Source organism: Chrysemys picta, chromosome 6, assembly GCF_011386835.1.
Source record: "Chrysemys picta bellii isolate R12L10 chromosome 6, ASM1138683v2, whole genome shotgun sequence".
Classification (NCBI taxonomy): Eukaryota; Metazoa; Chordata; order Testudines; family Emydidae; genus Chrysemys; species Chrysemys picta.
Window position 1 is genome coordinate 106882391 of NC_088796.1, and position 15852 is coordinate 106898242.

General features: G+C 40.1%; 1 protein-coding gene across 6 annotated transcripts in view; it reads right to left on the reverse strand.

The window, feature by feature from the left end:
• Positions 1-1854: 1854 nt before the first annotated feature.
• The window catches only part of TYRP1 (tyrosinase related protein 1), an 85015-nt gene continuing 71017 nt past the window's right edge, over positions 1855-15852 (reverse strand). For all 6 annotated transcript variants that reach the window (XM_065549565.1, XM_065549563.1, XM_065549564.1 and 3 more), the window contains exons 4-8: positions 14024-14228; positions 12772-12939; positions 7828-8007; positions 5954-6100; positions 1855-5370 (exon numbers count right to left, since the gene is read on the reverse strand). In XM_065549565.1, coding sequence (XP_065405637.1) covers positions 5165-5370; positions 5954-6100; positions 7828-8007; positions 12772-12939; positions 14024-14228 — 906 coding nt within the window. In that variant the 3' untranslated portion in view covers positions 1855-5164. The remainder of the gene's footprint in view (positions 5371-5953; positions 6101-7827; positions 8008-12771; positions 12940-14023; positions 14229-15852) is intronic.

Below are 15852 nucleotides of genomic sequence, written 5' to 3' on the forward strand. Positions count from 1 at the left end.
AATTTTGCCTGATTGAAGAACTAGCAATAATTAACTTAATGATTTTACCTCCTTTTCCTGATAGTAGAGGGTCTGTAAGCATATCTTATTTCTCAGAATTTATTTATTATTCAAATTTATTTGGCTAATATCTTTCTCAGAGTTTTCAGTGTATAGACTGGTCACATGTATTTTAAAACCAAGCAGTGTTGCTTGATTTTGGTTGGTCAGATCAGTTACATGGCATTGTTAGTGTTCCCTTATCAGGCAAGATTGTGGCCAGCTGGTACATGCATATTTAAAGGTGTCTTCTCTTCTTATCCCCTATAGAGGGCTGTAGCCACCAAGATGCCATAAAAGCCATTGCACTCCCACAAAGACAGCTTGTGGTTGTGCCCTCACACCTGCTAGCCTTTCCAAAAGGGTCTAGGAAGAAGTTGTACCATGGTCCTATCTCCTCTCATCACTGTCTAGTAGAGCTTACTAGCCTCAGAAAGGACCACATGCTGTGCCTTCTTAAGTAGTATCTGTGCTCCACAGATGCTCTGGGATGCAGAATGTAGCCAGGAAAGCACAGCTCAGCCCATAGAAACCAGACTTCCTTGTAGTCATTCCATATAGCCAGTGGTGTAACTGAGAACAAATTTTGGACCTATCTTTACATATATTCATAAGTGACTTTACTCCTTTACATTCATTTTAATTCAACCTCAACTTTCATAACTGATATGACATGGGCTTTGTACCTTCTACTATTGCATTGACATCTAGAGAGTAAAAGCCACAGTGAACATTTATGCCTACTGATTTCCTCTATTTTTCCATAGTGGTTGTTAGTCATTAACATTTTCTTCCAGAAGGACATCTTAATGTCCATGAAAATGTAAATGAATAAAGCTAAGAAAGCAAATAATCCCCATGAAAGGAAATATTTGTAGAACGAGTTAAAGCGATAGCTCTGTAACACTCATTGGATTGATGATAGGATATGTGAATAAAAATCTTTATTCAGAAAATATGAATGAATCAAACATGGTTAAGTCTGTTTTCTGAATTTCTTTTTGTAATTTTAGCCTGCAGCAACATCTCCTGATGTTTCAGTTAACAAATATCCACTGTACAGTTATGGTTTGTATAATGTTTTGAGCTTTCTTTATTCCTTTCCTTGGTTTATTCTTACTTTTGGCACAAGAATGATTCCTCAATGGTATAGATATATCCCTCAGACATCCCAATGTAAAGGGCAGAACAGGGTAGGCTGGGAGCAGAAAGAGGTATGTCCAGAACATACAGTGTTCCAACTATTGTGTGTGGCTGGGTGGCTCTCCAGGGAGCTTCCCAGGCTGGGTAATTTAGAACAGTCCCTGGGGTTGCTGTACACCTGGCTGTCTTCAGGTATCTGGAAGCTCAAACCAAACCACCATATCAAAGCGCAGCAAGAGCCCAAATTCAAGACCTGGTTCCCCAGTTTCTGATAGAATTAAATAGAATGTCTTGGATATCCAGCCACTTCATCCTATTGTCTGTGATGTCAAGCATCTTAATTCTTAATATATAGAAGGAGCAATATTTTACCCAGAAGATGCTGCAGTTGCTACTATAGCTGCTGATTTATCTTCTGATGCTGCTAAGTGGAAGTATTAGAAGCTATAACATTAATAAGAAAACTTCAGATCATAAATCTCTAATATCAGGACGTCTCCTTCTGACTCTTAGATTCTGGGATAAAAATAAATCATTACACTAATTTACTGCCTCTTACTATTTACTTTATTTAAAACCAAGTTTAAGATTTTATTTTTGCTATCCCTATGAAATTAATTGTCTTTACATTGGTGGACTGGTGATTACAGATGAAACAGGGACTAAAAAGAATATTTACTACACATTTAAAAAATATTTATTACTGGTTTAAGGAATTCTAGTTTTTAATAAAGAAAGAACAGATGAACCAGAACAAACAATTTATCATACAAACAGTGCCCCCAGAAAGAAAAAAGAATCACTGAACAATAGGATTTGGAAATCCAGCAATGCAAATTAGAAAGCCCTTTTCCTCGTCTCAGAATGAAAAATTATATTCCCTCTATTTGAAAGTTGAAAAAACTTCAGTAGATAATTGAAGAGGAAATAAACTGCACACCACTTGAACATCTTCAATGATTCATTGTGTTAGAAGAAAACAAGCTGAAATGTGCTCAAAAATGCCATCTTGTGGTAATAAGTTAAATATATATATTTAAGGACCTTAATTATGTAATGGCAGCTTAAATCTGAAAATGATTGAAAGAACAGTTCTCTGAGATACCCAATACACATATGAACAGTTAGGTATTGACCTGATTGTCATAGAGGTCAGTTCAGGACCAAAATGAAATGGGGATTAAATTATTTGAAAGATGATACTTCTCTGCTTTCTGTTCACTCAAATTATACAATTGATTTCTTTTCTGAACAAAAAATATGACTGCTGTGTGTGTGTTTTGGCAGAGGAGGGGATTTTTGTATAATAAAGAAAAATATTTAGTGAAGGCTTTTAGAGTTTTGTGCTTCATTTGAAATAAGCATCTCGACTATAGGCCCACCATGATCTTATTGTTATCTTCCTTTCTTTTCAATTTGTTGCACTCTCTTCTGTGCCTTGTCTTTAATTATACTGCAGACTCTCTGTGGCAATCATATCTGCTTATATGCTTGTACAGCCCCTTGAATAATGGAGTCAGCATTCTCTCTGGAAGCCTTGGGTGCTACTGTAATACAAACAAACATTTTCCCCCTGCATATGCCTTTAGAAAATAAAATGTAATTTCTATTTTTCTTGGTTCAACTCAAACTAAACAGTTGGCATTAAAGCTTTTTATTCTATGAAGTTTTCCCATGCAATGCCTGATACTACAATCAGAACAGAGAGTGATATATTTCATCCCCAGAACTTCATTCTGCTTTTAAATTGTCTTAAAATAAGGATAAGCTTCATCAATTAAATGCAACGAAAAAATCAGACTTACAAAGATCAATGTTATAACAGAAGTTACAGCAATAGTATGATTGGTACATGGAGCAGTAAGACTGGAGGATGATGTGTTTCATTCAGATGCTGCTTGTTTACTCCACAGAAAATAAGATTGATATTTCCATTATTATGTATACAGTAAAGAGGAATGAACTAATTCAGATGAAGAAAGAATAATTCTTTACTAAGTAAAGCTTCTATAACACAACATAACCATATGATGCCTATTGATACCTATCATTAACCATTCAGAATCAAGGACCAGTGAATGTTTCATTAATGATAATAGCTAGAAAATGGCACCAAGGAATAAAAACTATAGTTGGGAATCCTATAACCAGTTCTGTCCCTTATATTAGGGGCATCTCATTCACCATATTGCAGCTATGTATATGTGCAGTTCCCTAGCTCAACAGGAATAACCACTGAAGTCAATGGAAACTCTCCTGATGATTTTCAAAGGTCCCAAAGGATCAGGACCCCAGGTTCTGTTCCTATGTGATATTTAACTAGCTGTAATAAACATGCAGGGCTCAAAGTCAAAACCTTTCTCACACCCTTTTTAAATTTTTTCTTCCTAAGATTATATACATCATAATATAATGTAATGAATTAGGAGCTAGGGAATCTCTCAACCGTCCTTGGACAAACCCACAGAAGGTAAAAAATTACTCTTTGATCTGTCACTTAGGTAGGTCAGAGGCCTCGTCCCATGAGGCCAGTGTTTTGCAGCCTATGGAGGGGGCACCCAGCGTGACCCACAACAGACTGGATATCTCAAACTCTGCAGGGAAGTCTTCACAGGCTGAGATTCATGTTAGCTTGAGTTCTGCTACTTTACTCTCCTCCATCCTGCACAGTAGAGGGGATTTTCTGGCCATTTTCCCACTGATTCCTTCCAATATTTTCAAAAAGAAATGTTAAAATGAACTGTACATATGAGCCCAAAATTTTTGTTTTAAATTGACATTTTAATAAGATTTTAAGTCAAAGTGTCAGCTTGAAAAGAAACATTTAGTTTCAAATTGGCAGCCTGAAGCTAAACATTTGAGTTCGAATGAAAATATTTTCTTTCGAAGTGTCACTTTGGAACAATCATAAAAGTAGTAAAAAAAAATAGCCATTTTCCCACTGATTTTAATAAAACTACATTTCAAATGAAAAAAAAATGGTTGGAAATTTTTTGACCACCTCTAATTAAAGCTCAGAGAATGATGTAATTGGCACTCCAGAGATGTAAGTTAACTCAAACCATTGTTAACCAAAACTGATTTTCATCCCTTCCATCAATTTAGCAGGCGAGAATTCAAATGTTAAAATCCATTAGCATATGTAAGAATTAGCCATTAAGATAACAGACATGATTTTAATGCCAAAAGTTAAAGGGAGAGTTTCAAAGGCACAAATGGGAGTTAGGCACCTAAGCTCTCCTTCTGCGTTTGAAAATCTCTCCCTTAATAACTAAAGCAATTCTATTTTTAAAACCTGATTCTGCTACCCTTATTTCTCCTAATAATAATACCAAGCTATGATTTCCTTTTAGTCATAGAACTCAAAGAACTTTACACAGGAAGAATCGTTATCTCCATTTTATAGTGGAGAAAATGAACCACAAAGAAGCAAAATATGATGCCTAAGATTACTCAACATGTCACTGGTAGAGCTGGAAAGAGATTTCAGGTCTCCTAAGTCCTAGTTCAGGGCCATATCCATTGGACCACACTGCCTTACTCCAGTCAGCTAAGGGGGTTGACTTGTGAAGTAAGTTAGTATTCAATATGACTAAGAATGGCAGAATCAGGCCCTACATTCATTCAGGTACACCCATGAAAAGGCTTCCACACAGAATACAGGAAAGGCAAGTTGTTACTCCCAGTTACTGGTACTGGACAATTTAGAAAATCACTGCACCTATTCAGGAATATGGATAAGGGAGGCTATAAGGTGAGGGTTGGGAAATTAGTGAGGGTCTATCAAGATAAGCACTTGGTATTTCAGAGGTGATATACTGGTCCTGGAGTGTGATGAAAGAGGAGATTGGAGTTGAAGCATATATATCAATACAATTGACACTTTTTGTGCTTTATTTTAGGGCAGATCCATTATTGGCATTTATAAAATACAGCAGAAGAAACAGATTCTGTTAGATGCAGGTAAAAAAACCCCATCTCTTCAAACCATAGACTGGCTTGGGGTTGGTATGCTATCATAATCATCTGAATACCGCTCATACTGGTCAGTGAGAAGAGGCTGATGCAATTCATCCTTGTTTTTCCTAGCGTGCACAATACATGTAGCACCAGCAAAAATAATTGCAACCAGAATCAATGCAGTCACTATTGCAATAGTTATGATCTCTGTGACCTGCAGAGCCCGGCCTAGTGGAAAGGAAGCAAGAAGACAAACAGAGAAAAAAAAGTTAAGCCTCAAGAGATACAGCTGAAAATTAGATCAAATCTCAATCTCCATCATTATTTAACAAAATGCTTAAGGTTAGGTCCACTTCAGTGTCTTTCATTACAGACTTAAGATGGGCCCGAGCTACAAAGACATTTTTTTTGCAATCTGATTTATATAGGCAGACCCATGAGCCCATGCAGAACCAACTGACCTTACTAGAATTCCACACAGGCATAAAGGTTTACTTGTGTGTGGATCAGGGCTAAAGTTTGGCTCTGGATCAGAACTTCCTCAAAGCTTGGGGATGTCCAAATTGAGATCTTTGGTTCAGGCCCATCTCTGTTTATGATTAATTGCATGCACAGGGTATAATAGTATGGTACAATAGTCCAAATATGAGTCCTTTAAAAGCCAACTTTGGACAGGTAAACAATCTTTTGAAATGGTGTCAAATTAAAATTTCTGAAATTTGAAACCAATTTTGCTAAATGACCCACATACACGCACAAAATGAAGAGAGGATGACACAATGAGAGTAAAGTGAAGCTTTTAACTACTTACTTGGCCATTGAACGTCATAACTGTATCCCAGGTTTTCTGGTGCAGTAACAAACATCTCATTATTGGTAACTGGGGGCCAGAATGGCACCATGTTATACTGCCGGTTATGTCCAATAGGGGCATTCTCCAGTGGGTATATTGAAATATCTAAATTGGAAAACAAGGTTTCATTTTAATAAATAAATAAAAATGAAAGTGATTCAAATTCTATTCAGGGCATTCTGAGAACACTTGTCTAAAAACAGGCAGAGAGGACAAAATATTTAAGGCACCCTTCCTTTATTTTACAGTGGCACCAGAGATCAAAAAGTTACATTTGAAGAGACTGAAGAACTGCATGAAACAAAGTATTATTCAAACGTGCATTTTCAGAAGTGACTAGTGATTTTGGGTCCCGACTTGAGACATGGTCTGATTTTCAGAAGGTGGCTGCTCAGCTCTGGCTTTAAAGTCAGACCCTTTAAAATGTCTCAAGTTGGGACCCCAAATCGCTAATCTCTTCTGAAAGTGTAGGCCTACGTTTACGGAACTAATGATCGATCTCTTCCCGTGTACAAGAAGAGATATGAGCATATAGATGGATCTCTGGGGCCATGATCTAGTCCTTTTACTACAGTAATGAACAGTTCTGTTATGCCATTTGATGTTACTATGAACGATGAATGTCACTGTAAGATTTTGAAAGGTTAGCTGTTATATCACAGTAACTGCATGGTCTTGTGCCGAATTTAAGTGGCTGGGGCCTTGAATTTGTCACTTGCTGCATTAGGGGATAGCAGTGTGTGATCTACCTAGTCATGTTAAAAAAGGGTCAGTTGGAGTCAGTTTTTATAGTTGGAGCAGGTTTTTTTCCTTATTAGAGATGTCATGGGAAATGCTACAAAATCTTGGGGTAAATTATGTAACCACTCTGTACCATCAAGATGTAGAATAACTTCCCTCAAAACACGTATGAAAAATTCTTTCTCCCTCCTTGGGAAGCAGCACAAAAAGGGCTCTGTTGTGTGGTTGCAACAGATTCCTGTGTAAGAAGTAGTGGAAGGCTGCATTGCCCCAAGTGAAGCACAATCTCCTATTTTGTGTAGATGGGGGTGAATGCCCTCTGCACTGTCCATTAGAGTGGCACAGATTTGTCTCTTGTTTCACTGGCCCCAGTCTTGCCTACTTTATTCCTACCCCTTTCTGGCTCCTTTGCTTCCTGAAGGGAGCAGGCGCGGCGATTGAGTTATGAAGGATGTGTCTTTCTTGAACATCCATGAGACAGCAGATCACAATGTAACTCAAAATGAATAGCTGGGCTGTGCACTGAGGTATTCTTTGGGCAGACAAGAAGAAATTCTCCATCCCAGGCCACAGAATGATTGTGGAACCTGAGGCTTCAGTAGATTCCATGATTCATCTGCCTGCATTCTCTGAGATACAACGTATTTGCAAAAGTTTCTTGCCTGACCTGTGCGTGACCTACCCCAGCCACATTCCTCCACACACTTAAAGGGTGGAGGCTCGATGTGGGGTAGGATTCCCTCCTTAATGAGCAGCTTTTACTAAAAAGATCCCAATGTTGTTAAATAAAATAAAAATAAATAAATAAAGATATCCTATCTCCTAGAACTGGAAGGAACCCTGAAAGATCATTGAGTCCAGCCCCCTGCCTTCACTAGCAGGACCAAGTACTGATTTTGCCCCAGATCCCTAAGTGGCCCCCTCAAGGATTGAATTCTCAACTCTGGGTTTAGCAGGCCAATGCTGACATTTCTTCCACCTTCATATCCTAACTGCAGAGGGTACTCACTGTCCACCAAGATCCAGCCGACCTATTCTGAATGGGTAGCAACTTTGCTAAGCTCGTAAAATAACAAACACATGCATCTCACCAGGATTATGTCTCCTCAGCCATTCATCAAAAAGAGCGTCAGTAAATGTGTGCAAGAAGACAAAAATAGGGTCGTTTGGAGATAAATGAGTTTGTCCCCCTGTTCCATTCAAAAACAGATGAGCCAAATTATGAAGGCTGCGAACTGCCGGATCATATTTCCCTGAAGGATCGCTGTATCCTGTGTATATAAATAAAGAGGAACACAGTGAAAATCCTAGTGAAAAACTTGTTCCGAAGCAGCAATCTAGGCTGGATGCTATTTTCTCTGTTGCCTTGTTTTAATATAGTTGACTTGCTCCTTCTCTACCTATTGATATGTTAAATACGTGGCTGCTACACCCCAAAAGTATGTCATTTTCAGACCAAAATAATCTTTGCAAAAGAATGCTGTGAGCGTGGAATGAGCTTGCTTCTGCGTGTCACGGGAGCAAACTGGGATTTAGCACAACAGTGGCAACAATAAATCATTTGCTAGCATGCCACTGAAGCTATAGTTTTCAGTTCTAAATGGCTCTGGACATAATTGAAACCATCAATGCAGCCACTATCTGCTGACACAAGTGTGACGATGCTACCATGTATTGAAATGGGCTAGCTGTTACTTCAGCTTTCCACATGTCTTTTACACATTGACTGCCAACACGCTGACTTTGGAAAACCACCTTCTGGAGTAGTGGTCTAAGATTTCCTCTAGCATCATTAGCACTTAACAGCTGAAAAATGTGGTGTCGGAGGGTTTAAATCATCATGAAAATTCCTCCAATTTATAAATCTGGGGCAATTTTTTCAAACTTGGGTGTATAAAAATAGGTCTCCAAATCCATTAGGTACTAGCTAGTGGTGGCCAGTTTTTCCAGAGATGCTGAGCATCCACAACTCTCAATCACTTCACATGTTCACCCAGATTCCAGTGATGTATTCTTCAAGATAAACGCAGTGCGCCAGATCCTCAGGGTTGTAAAATGGCATAGCTTCACTGGAGTTAACTGAGCTAAAACAATTCACCCCAGCTGAGGATCTGACCCATTATTTGGAAGTTAACTGTTTGGTAACCTATCATGGTTACTAGCCTGGAGTTCTTTGGAGTTTTACAAAGAAGAAGAGTTAAGCTGAGCAGAGACTAAAGCACATGGGTCCAATTTTCAGATGTACATGCCCAAATCCTTTTTTGTATATGCAATTTAGGTGCTTCAGAATGAAAATTTCACTCTGAATTTGATTTGTAGAGTTAAGATAGAGGCCAGTTTATATGCCCCAGTTGGGGTAACAATTGATAGAGCTCTGCAAATCTGTGGATATCCATTTTATATCTGCAGATATCCACAAACATGGATGCAGGTGTGTATGCAGATATCTGAAGACCATGTTTGCAGATCAGATGTGGATACAAGTTTTGTATCTGTGCAGGGCTCTAATGATTGATCTGTTCACTTGTTTATCCTGTGCATCAGCCTCCATTTTATCCTACCATCATTTTCTGTGTCTGCACAGCACCAAGCACACAGGGGTTCTGGTCTATGACTAAGGCCTTGATGTTCTATATGTAAGGGGACTGTTGCCCCCTTACTAACATTCAGTGGGGGTGTTTTGGTTGGCTAGCTCCCAGCACTAAAAGAGGAAGGGTCGATGGCAAATCAGGAGCCTGAGATTGACAGTCCCCAGGAACAATGGGGAGAGGCCAATGCTCCAGATCAGCCTGATTGACAGGGCGGGCAGGCTAATCAGAGAGTCAGGAGGCCAGAGGGGTCCCGTCCTCCATGTGTGAACTGGAATTGCCTGGGTCAGACAGAGTGGGGCCGAGCTAAGGAGAGAGCAGGGGCCCAAGCTAAGCTGCTGGGAGCAGGGCTGCAGCCCCAAAGCCAGAGCACAGCCCAGAGAGAGCAGACCTGCCCTGGGAGCAAAGCTGCAGCAACCAGAGCCACAGGGGCCAGACAAGCAGCCCAGGGAGCTGAAGGCAGAGCAGCAACAGCAGCATCCATGCTGAGGCCGAGTGGAGCTGGGGCTGGGGCTGGAGCAGTCCGGAGCTGAGTGCGTTGAGCAGCTGGAGAGAGGAGGAGGACCCTGGGCAGTGGGCCCAGCAGAGGGAGACGCCTCAGCCAAGAGGCTCTGCCGGCCAGACTTGGAGGGGGATCATAACCCTGACCGGGCAGGGGCGACACTGGGAAAAAGGGTCCTGCCACCTAGAGCCTGAGAGCGTGTGGCCACCGCCAGAGCAAGTGTCCAACCCGCAGTGTCTCTGCAGCACAGCCAGGGCCTGAGAAGGAGCCTGGGACCTACAAGGAACAGACTGTGAACTGCCCTGACATTCCAGAGACACTGTTTGTAATGTTCCCTGCCACAGAGCGGGGTGATGTGTTTTCCTTTAACCTTTACCATTTTTCCTTATTCTTTTTTAAAATTAATTGTTAGTTAAACAACTTGTATTTGCTTTAAATTGTATGAAATGATCAGTGGGTCAGGGAGGTGCCCAGTGCAGAGAGAGTACCCCGGAGTGGGGACACCCTAGCCCCTGTCCTGGGTGACCACAGCAGGGTTGGGGGTCGAGCCCCCCAGGAATCCTGGACCCAGCCTTGTCGGGGTTTACGAGAACTCTGCCAGACAGGAGAGTGGAAGGGGAGTCCTCAAGGGCAGGGAGGCCTCTGGGTAGAGGAAGTGGGAGTGAGGACTCAGATCCTTTCGCTAGCCCACTTCACTGGGGTAGTGCATAAGCCAGGAAAGTTCCCCACAATAGCGGGACCATCCCCCGCTTACATAATGTAATATTAAAAGATTTATTCCATAGCTTTGCTGACTCAGCTACCAGAGTAAATGTATTGAGCAGATGTAACCATTGGGGTATCCTTACTAGATGGGTGCCAACACTGCCTCATTATTCCACAGGCGAGAAGGGCCACCCTTTCACAATTGCAAGCTGGTAGTAGCAGAGCTATACTCAGGGCCAGCTCTTCTGCTACACCAAGTTTATATTCAGCACACCAGTGAGTGTGGGGAGGGAAATGGGGCTTTAAGCTACTTTCCCATCTCCCTCCAGTCCTGGCCAATGGGGGCCAAAACGACTCCCAACATAATTTAGAACTGCCTATAGGCTCCTCGCCCTTTGTGGCCTCACACACATCCTAAAGGAAAGGGTGAAGAGTGAGAGTGGGTAGTGTAGAGCCAGCTACACCAGCTTTATGCCACCCAATGGGGAATCCTTGGCTGCCCCATTAGGACAGTTTTCCAGTTCTGAGACAGTACAAGTGGCTGGAGCCAGGACCAAGGATCTGGCCCTCTGTATTTACCAACCTATGATTTATGCAAGAAATGTACAGGCCACTTCCATCTATCCAAGGTGTGAAGATCATTTTAATCAAGGATCAAATTCTGAAGTCTTTACTCGGGCTGTCGATTAATTGCAGTTAACTCGCGATTAACTCAAAAAATTAATTGTGATTAAAAAAATTAATCAGTTTTAATCCCACTGTTAAACAATATAATATAAATATAATATAATATAATATAATACCAATTTAAATTTATTAAATATGTTGGATATTTTTCTACATTTTAAAATATATTGATTTCAATTACAACACAGAATACAAAGTGTACAGTGCTCACTTTATATTATTATGTTTATTAAAAATATTTACATTGTAAAAATGATAAAATAAATAGTATTTTTCAGTTCACCTCATACAAGTACTCTAGTGCAATCTCTTTATCGTGAAAGGGCAACATACAAATTTAGATTTTTTTTTGTTACGTAACTGAACTCAAAAACAAAACAATGCAAAACTTTAGAGCCTACAAATCCACTCAGTCCTACTTCTTGTTCAGCCAATTGCTAAGACAAACAAGTTTGTTTACATTTACAGGAGATACTGGTGCCTGCTTCTTATTTACAAGGTCACTTGAAAGTGAGAACAGGCATTTGTCTGAGTGACTGACTGAACAAGAAGTAGGACTGAGTGGACTTGTAGGCTCTAAAGTTTTACATTGTTTTATTTCTGAATGCAGTAATTCTTTTGTTCATAATTCTACATTTGTAAGTTCAACTTTCATGATAGAGATTGTATTACACTACTTGTTTGAGGTGAATTGAAAAATATTATTTCTTTTGTTTTTTATAACAGAAATATTCGTAATCAAAAATATAAAGTGAGCACTGTACACTGTGTTCTGTGTTGTAATTGAATATTTTGCATTTGACAATGTAGAAAACATCCAAAAATATTTAAATAAATGGTATTTTATTATTGTTTAACAGTGTGATTAATCATGTGATTAATTGCAATTAATTTTTTAAATTGCGTGATTAATCATGATTAATTTTTTTCATCATTTGACAAAATTCCAATAGGGAAGTGCAAAAGAGGGATCCTAGTACTTACTCAGGTCTCACTCTACCCTAATTTCCACCCAGGCCCACTGGGAACTCTGGGAGTTTTCTGGGGCAAAATGCCTCCTGGAGTTTCCAAGGAGTATAGCAACTGTGTCAACCTTGAAGAGGGAGTAGTGTCCATTTTCTTCCATGCCTGGCCAACTCTACTGGCTATTAAAATCAGGGGGAAAGGTCATGACCCTGGATCCTCCCACCGATTGACCAATTTATATCACAACAGCCAGCACCATCAGCAGCACTGGCTCCACAAAGCTTTTGTGTCTCCTGAGTGCAGGGACTCTCTTTGTATCTGTGCAGGGGCTCAAAGGAAAGGTGAGGCTCCCTTGCACATACATACAGGTGCCAGACAGAGTCTGGTATTCTTCAGGGATCAGCCATAAATTTGTGACAGTTATTCACTACACTAAGCTAACAAAAGTAAAACAATTTAAATGGCCAGTGTCCCATTCCAGAGCCAATACTTCTATTCACTACTGCAGGGAAAACTGGTGAGTGGGATGGGCTAGTCCCCTCACCCATTTTGTTTTGGTTCCGGGCACTTTTAGTTGTGATACTTGCCTTCTACTGTATTACGGAAACTGTCTGTTGAATTGGAATAGAAAGGAGGAGTATCAAACAAACCAACTTCTAAACAAAGAGCAACATCCTGTGGTTCTGGGAGACGCTGAACCATTGGCCTGGCAACATTTCCAGCAGGATTCCTTCGAATTGGACCACCTTCTGTGCCTGGGGGTTTGGGAGAAGAAAGAAAGGCACGATAAAGCATGAAGCAACATTCTGGCGGAACAGTGGGCCAGATCTTTGGGATGGGCTAAACTTGACCTGATTCAGGATCCAATTTGGGGAGACAGCAAAGACTATTCAAAGCCACCGATGTGCCCCCTGGTCCTGTGGGAGGTCGAGGACCGGTGTATGTTAGCGCATTCAGTGTTGCTCTCACCTATACACGCTGCAATGGCTCTTTAGGGCTGGGGATAGTTGGAGTGTAACACATTCCATTCACACCCCTTTCCTGCTCCTGAAATCCCCCTTACTTCATCAGGTCTGGGAGCAGGTGTTTAGGAATCTTCAGCAGCCTAATAAGTAGATTTCTGATTCCTTTGAACAAAGGGGCTGGGCCAGGAATCAATGATCTTGCTCAGTGTGCTTGTAAACCACGCAGTGTGGTGCTCTGTCCCCCTCGAGTGGTGGCTTGGCCACAGAGAGAAGTTGATGAGCGGGCTGCAGTCTTGGCTAAGCAAATGCCTTTTTTTTAAATGTCAGGCAGTAGAGGTTCATGTATTAAGACCAAGAGATCTGAGGTTCAGTCCCTGCCACTGGCAACCCACACTTGGGTACAGTGTTATGTGTTCTCCCCTTTAAATATAGGTGTTATGAACGTGGTTGTTCGTGTGAGTTGGAAGATATCCAAAGCTAAGGAATAACTAGATGGACGCTACCACATTCAGGCGCCAAAGGTAACAAAATGCATATAACAGTATTAATTGTTCTTCCGGGAATGATATACTTGTGGCTAACACATAAGAAAGGGAGTAAGAGGACTAGGTTCAGAATGAATTCTTCTGTTTCCCCTGGTTTGAACAAGTTTCCAGAGCAGCTGCTTAACCCCTCTGTGCCTCAGTTTGCTCATCTGTGAAATTGGGAGACAAACCCTTTCCTACTTCAGAGGGGTGCTGAGAGACTTAATTCATTAATGTTTGTAAAACTCTCTGCAATCCTCTGATGGAAAGTGCATTTGAAAAGCAAAGGATTGTGATTATTTACTATTATAGGACTGTTTGCTCAAAAAACTGGCAGCAGACAAACTTACTGTTACAAATGGTTCCCAAGGTATCATAGTCTTCTAGGTTTTCACAGAGCACACGCCACTGGGAGAAGATGGAGTTCTGACTTATAAGAGAGACATCAAAATTGCTTCGAGCGCCCATCAAGTCATCTGTGCAAATATCACAGGTGTTTCCACCAGTAGCAAAATTCCAATAGGGAAGTGCAAAAGTGGGATCCTGTAGCATCTCCTAACCACGGGAACACTATGTTAATATGGGCCTTCACTGGAACAATGTAATATCCATAATGAGAGGGATTTTCCAAAGTGAGTTAAGAGCACTGGCACCACTGAATCTCAATGAGACTTGTTATCCAAACTGATATAGATGCTTTGGAGAATCCCATCCTACATATCCCCGTTAGCAAAATCAAAGCGCTACGTTTGATCAACTTAAAAAAAAAAAAAACCCCAACCCAGCACTCGTGTCCAAAAAATGTTTACCTGCTGTTGTTACAGGTAACCCCTAGGATTACCATAACTGAAAGAGAATAAAGAAAAACATTTTCCCTTAATTTCTCAGTTTATTATCTTTGGGCCTTTGATAGCATTCAGAGTCAAATTGTTGTACTGAGTCACTGAATTTTCTCATTAATAGCACTGCATATGTTATCTAATTTGATCCGTAACCTGATGCTTTCCTGAAGTATTTTAGAAAGCAGTCATATTATCTGTACTAAGAACCATAAGACATTACTGCTATCCTATTTTTTCCAAATAATTCTATTTTAATATTAAATATATTTAAGGATAATCAAACTTGATAGCACTGGCTTTTGACAAGCAAAGCAAACATATAAGCAAGTTGCCTTCAGTGAACTACAGGACTAAAGAGTAGTGGGAAAGACGATAAGAGGTTTGTTCTTTAAATGTTTGCGATTCAGTTCCATTTCTGATTAGAGATGGGCAATTGTGAAATTCACTAGGACACAATTACCATCAAATTAACTTCACTAATAACCTACTTTACTAACCTATATTAGATTAGTTTATTAACTCATTAAGGACTAGGATTTTTCAAGGATTCCATATGCAGGAATCTTACTGACTTCAGGGGAATTTCTGGTTTCAAAGTGGGTTTAGCCTTTCTGGGGGCTTAATTTATCTTAATTTATTCTTTCTTCCCCTTTACCTTTATTTTTTAAAAATAGGGGGTCTTTACTGATGAGATGCTCTATTCCACTTCAGGTAGGAATTGCCAGTAGTCAGTCATTACCTGACTAATAATGATCTCCAAGTTAGTCATTAATGTTTAGTTTGTGGATTGATAGTTAAATTACTTCAAACATCTGTCTATTTTGGCAACATTTCCCTCATTTATCACATGTACTATAAATCCGTTCTTACTGATACATAACACATAGGATTTGGGGATTGGAATGTACACAAGGAATGTTGAAGCTTTTAGTCTATTTCCTCCTGTCCTTCCATTCTGATGAACCCAAGAACATTATGTGAGGGCTTCAGAGATCTGCAATCAACTACACAAGACAGAATTACCTACAGCTAGTCAACCAAATATTTTGCTAGAAATCAAAGACAAAATGTAAAGCACATACTGCCATGTGCGTTCATTTAATCACCTGTGAACTGCTCACAGAAAACTCAATTTGATTATTTCCCACCCTGGATTTTAAGAAATTATGTTTTTCTCATATGTGTATTTTTTCACTCAGGAATTTTAATAAGACAGGCAATCATAAATTAAAAACGTGAAGAGAACTGGGGGTTAGACATCTATATACTCCCTATATTCTTAATGTGATTCTGGATATCTATGGTGCTCATATTCTTTCCATGGACAAACAGTGAAC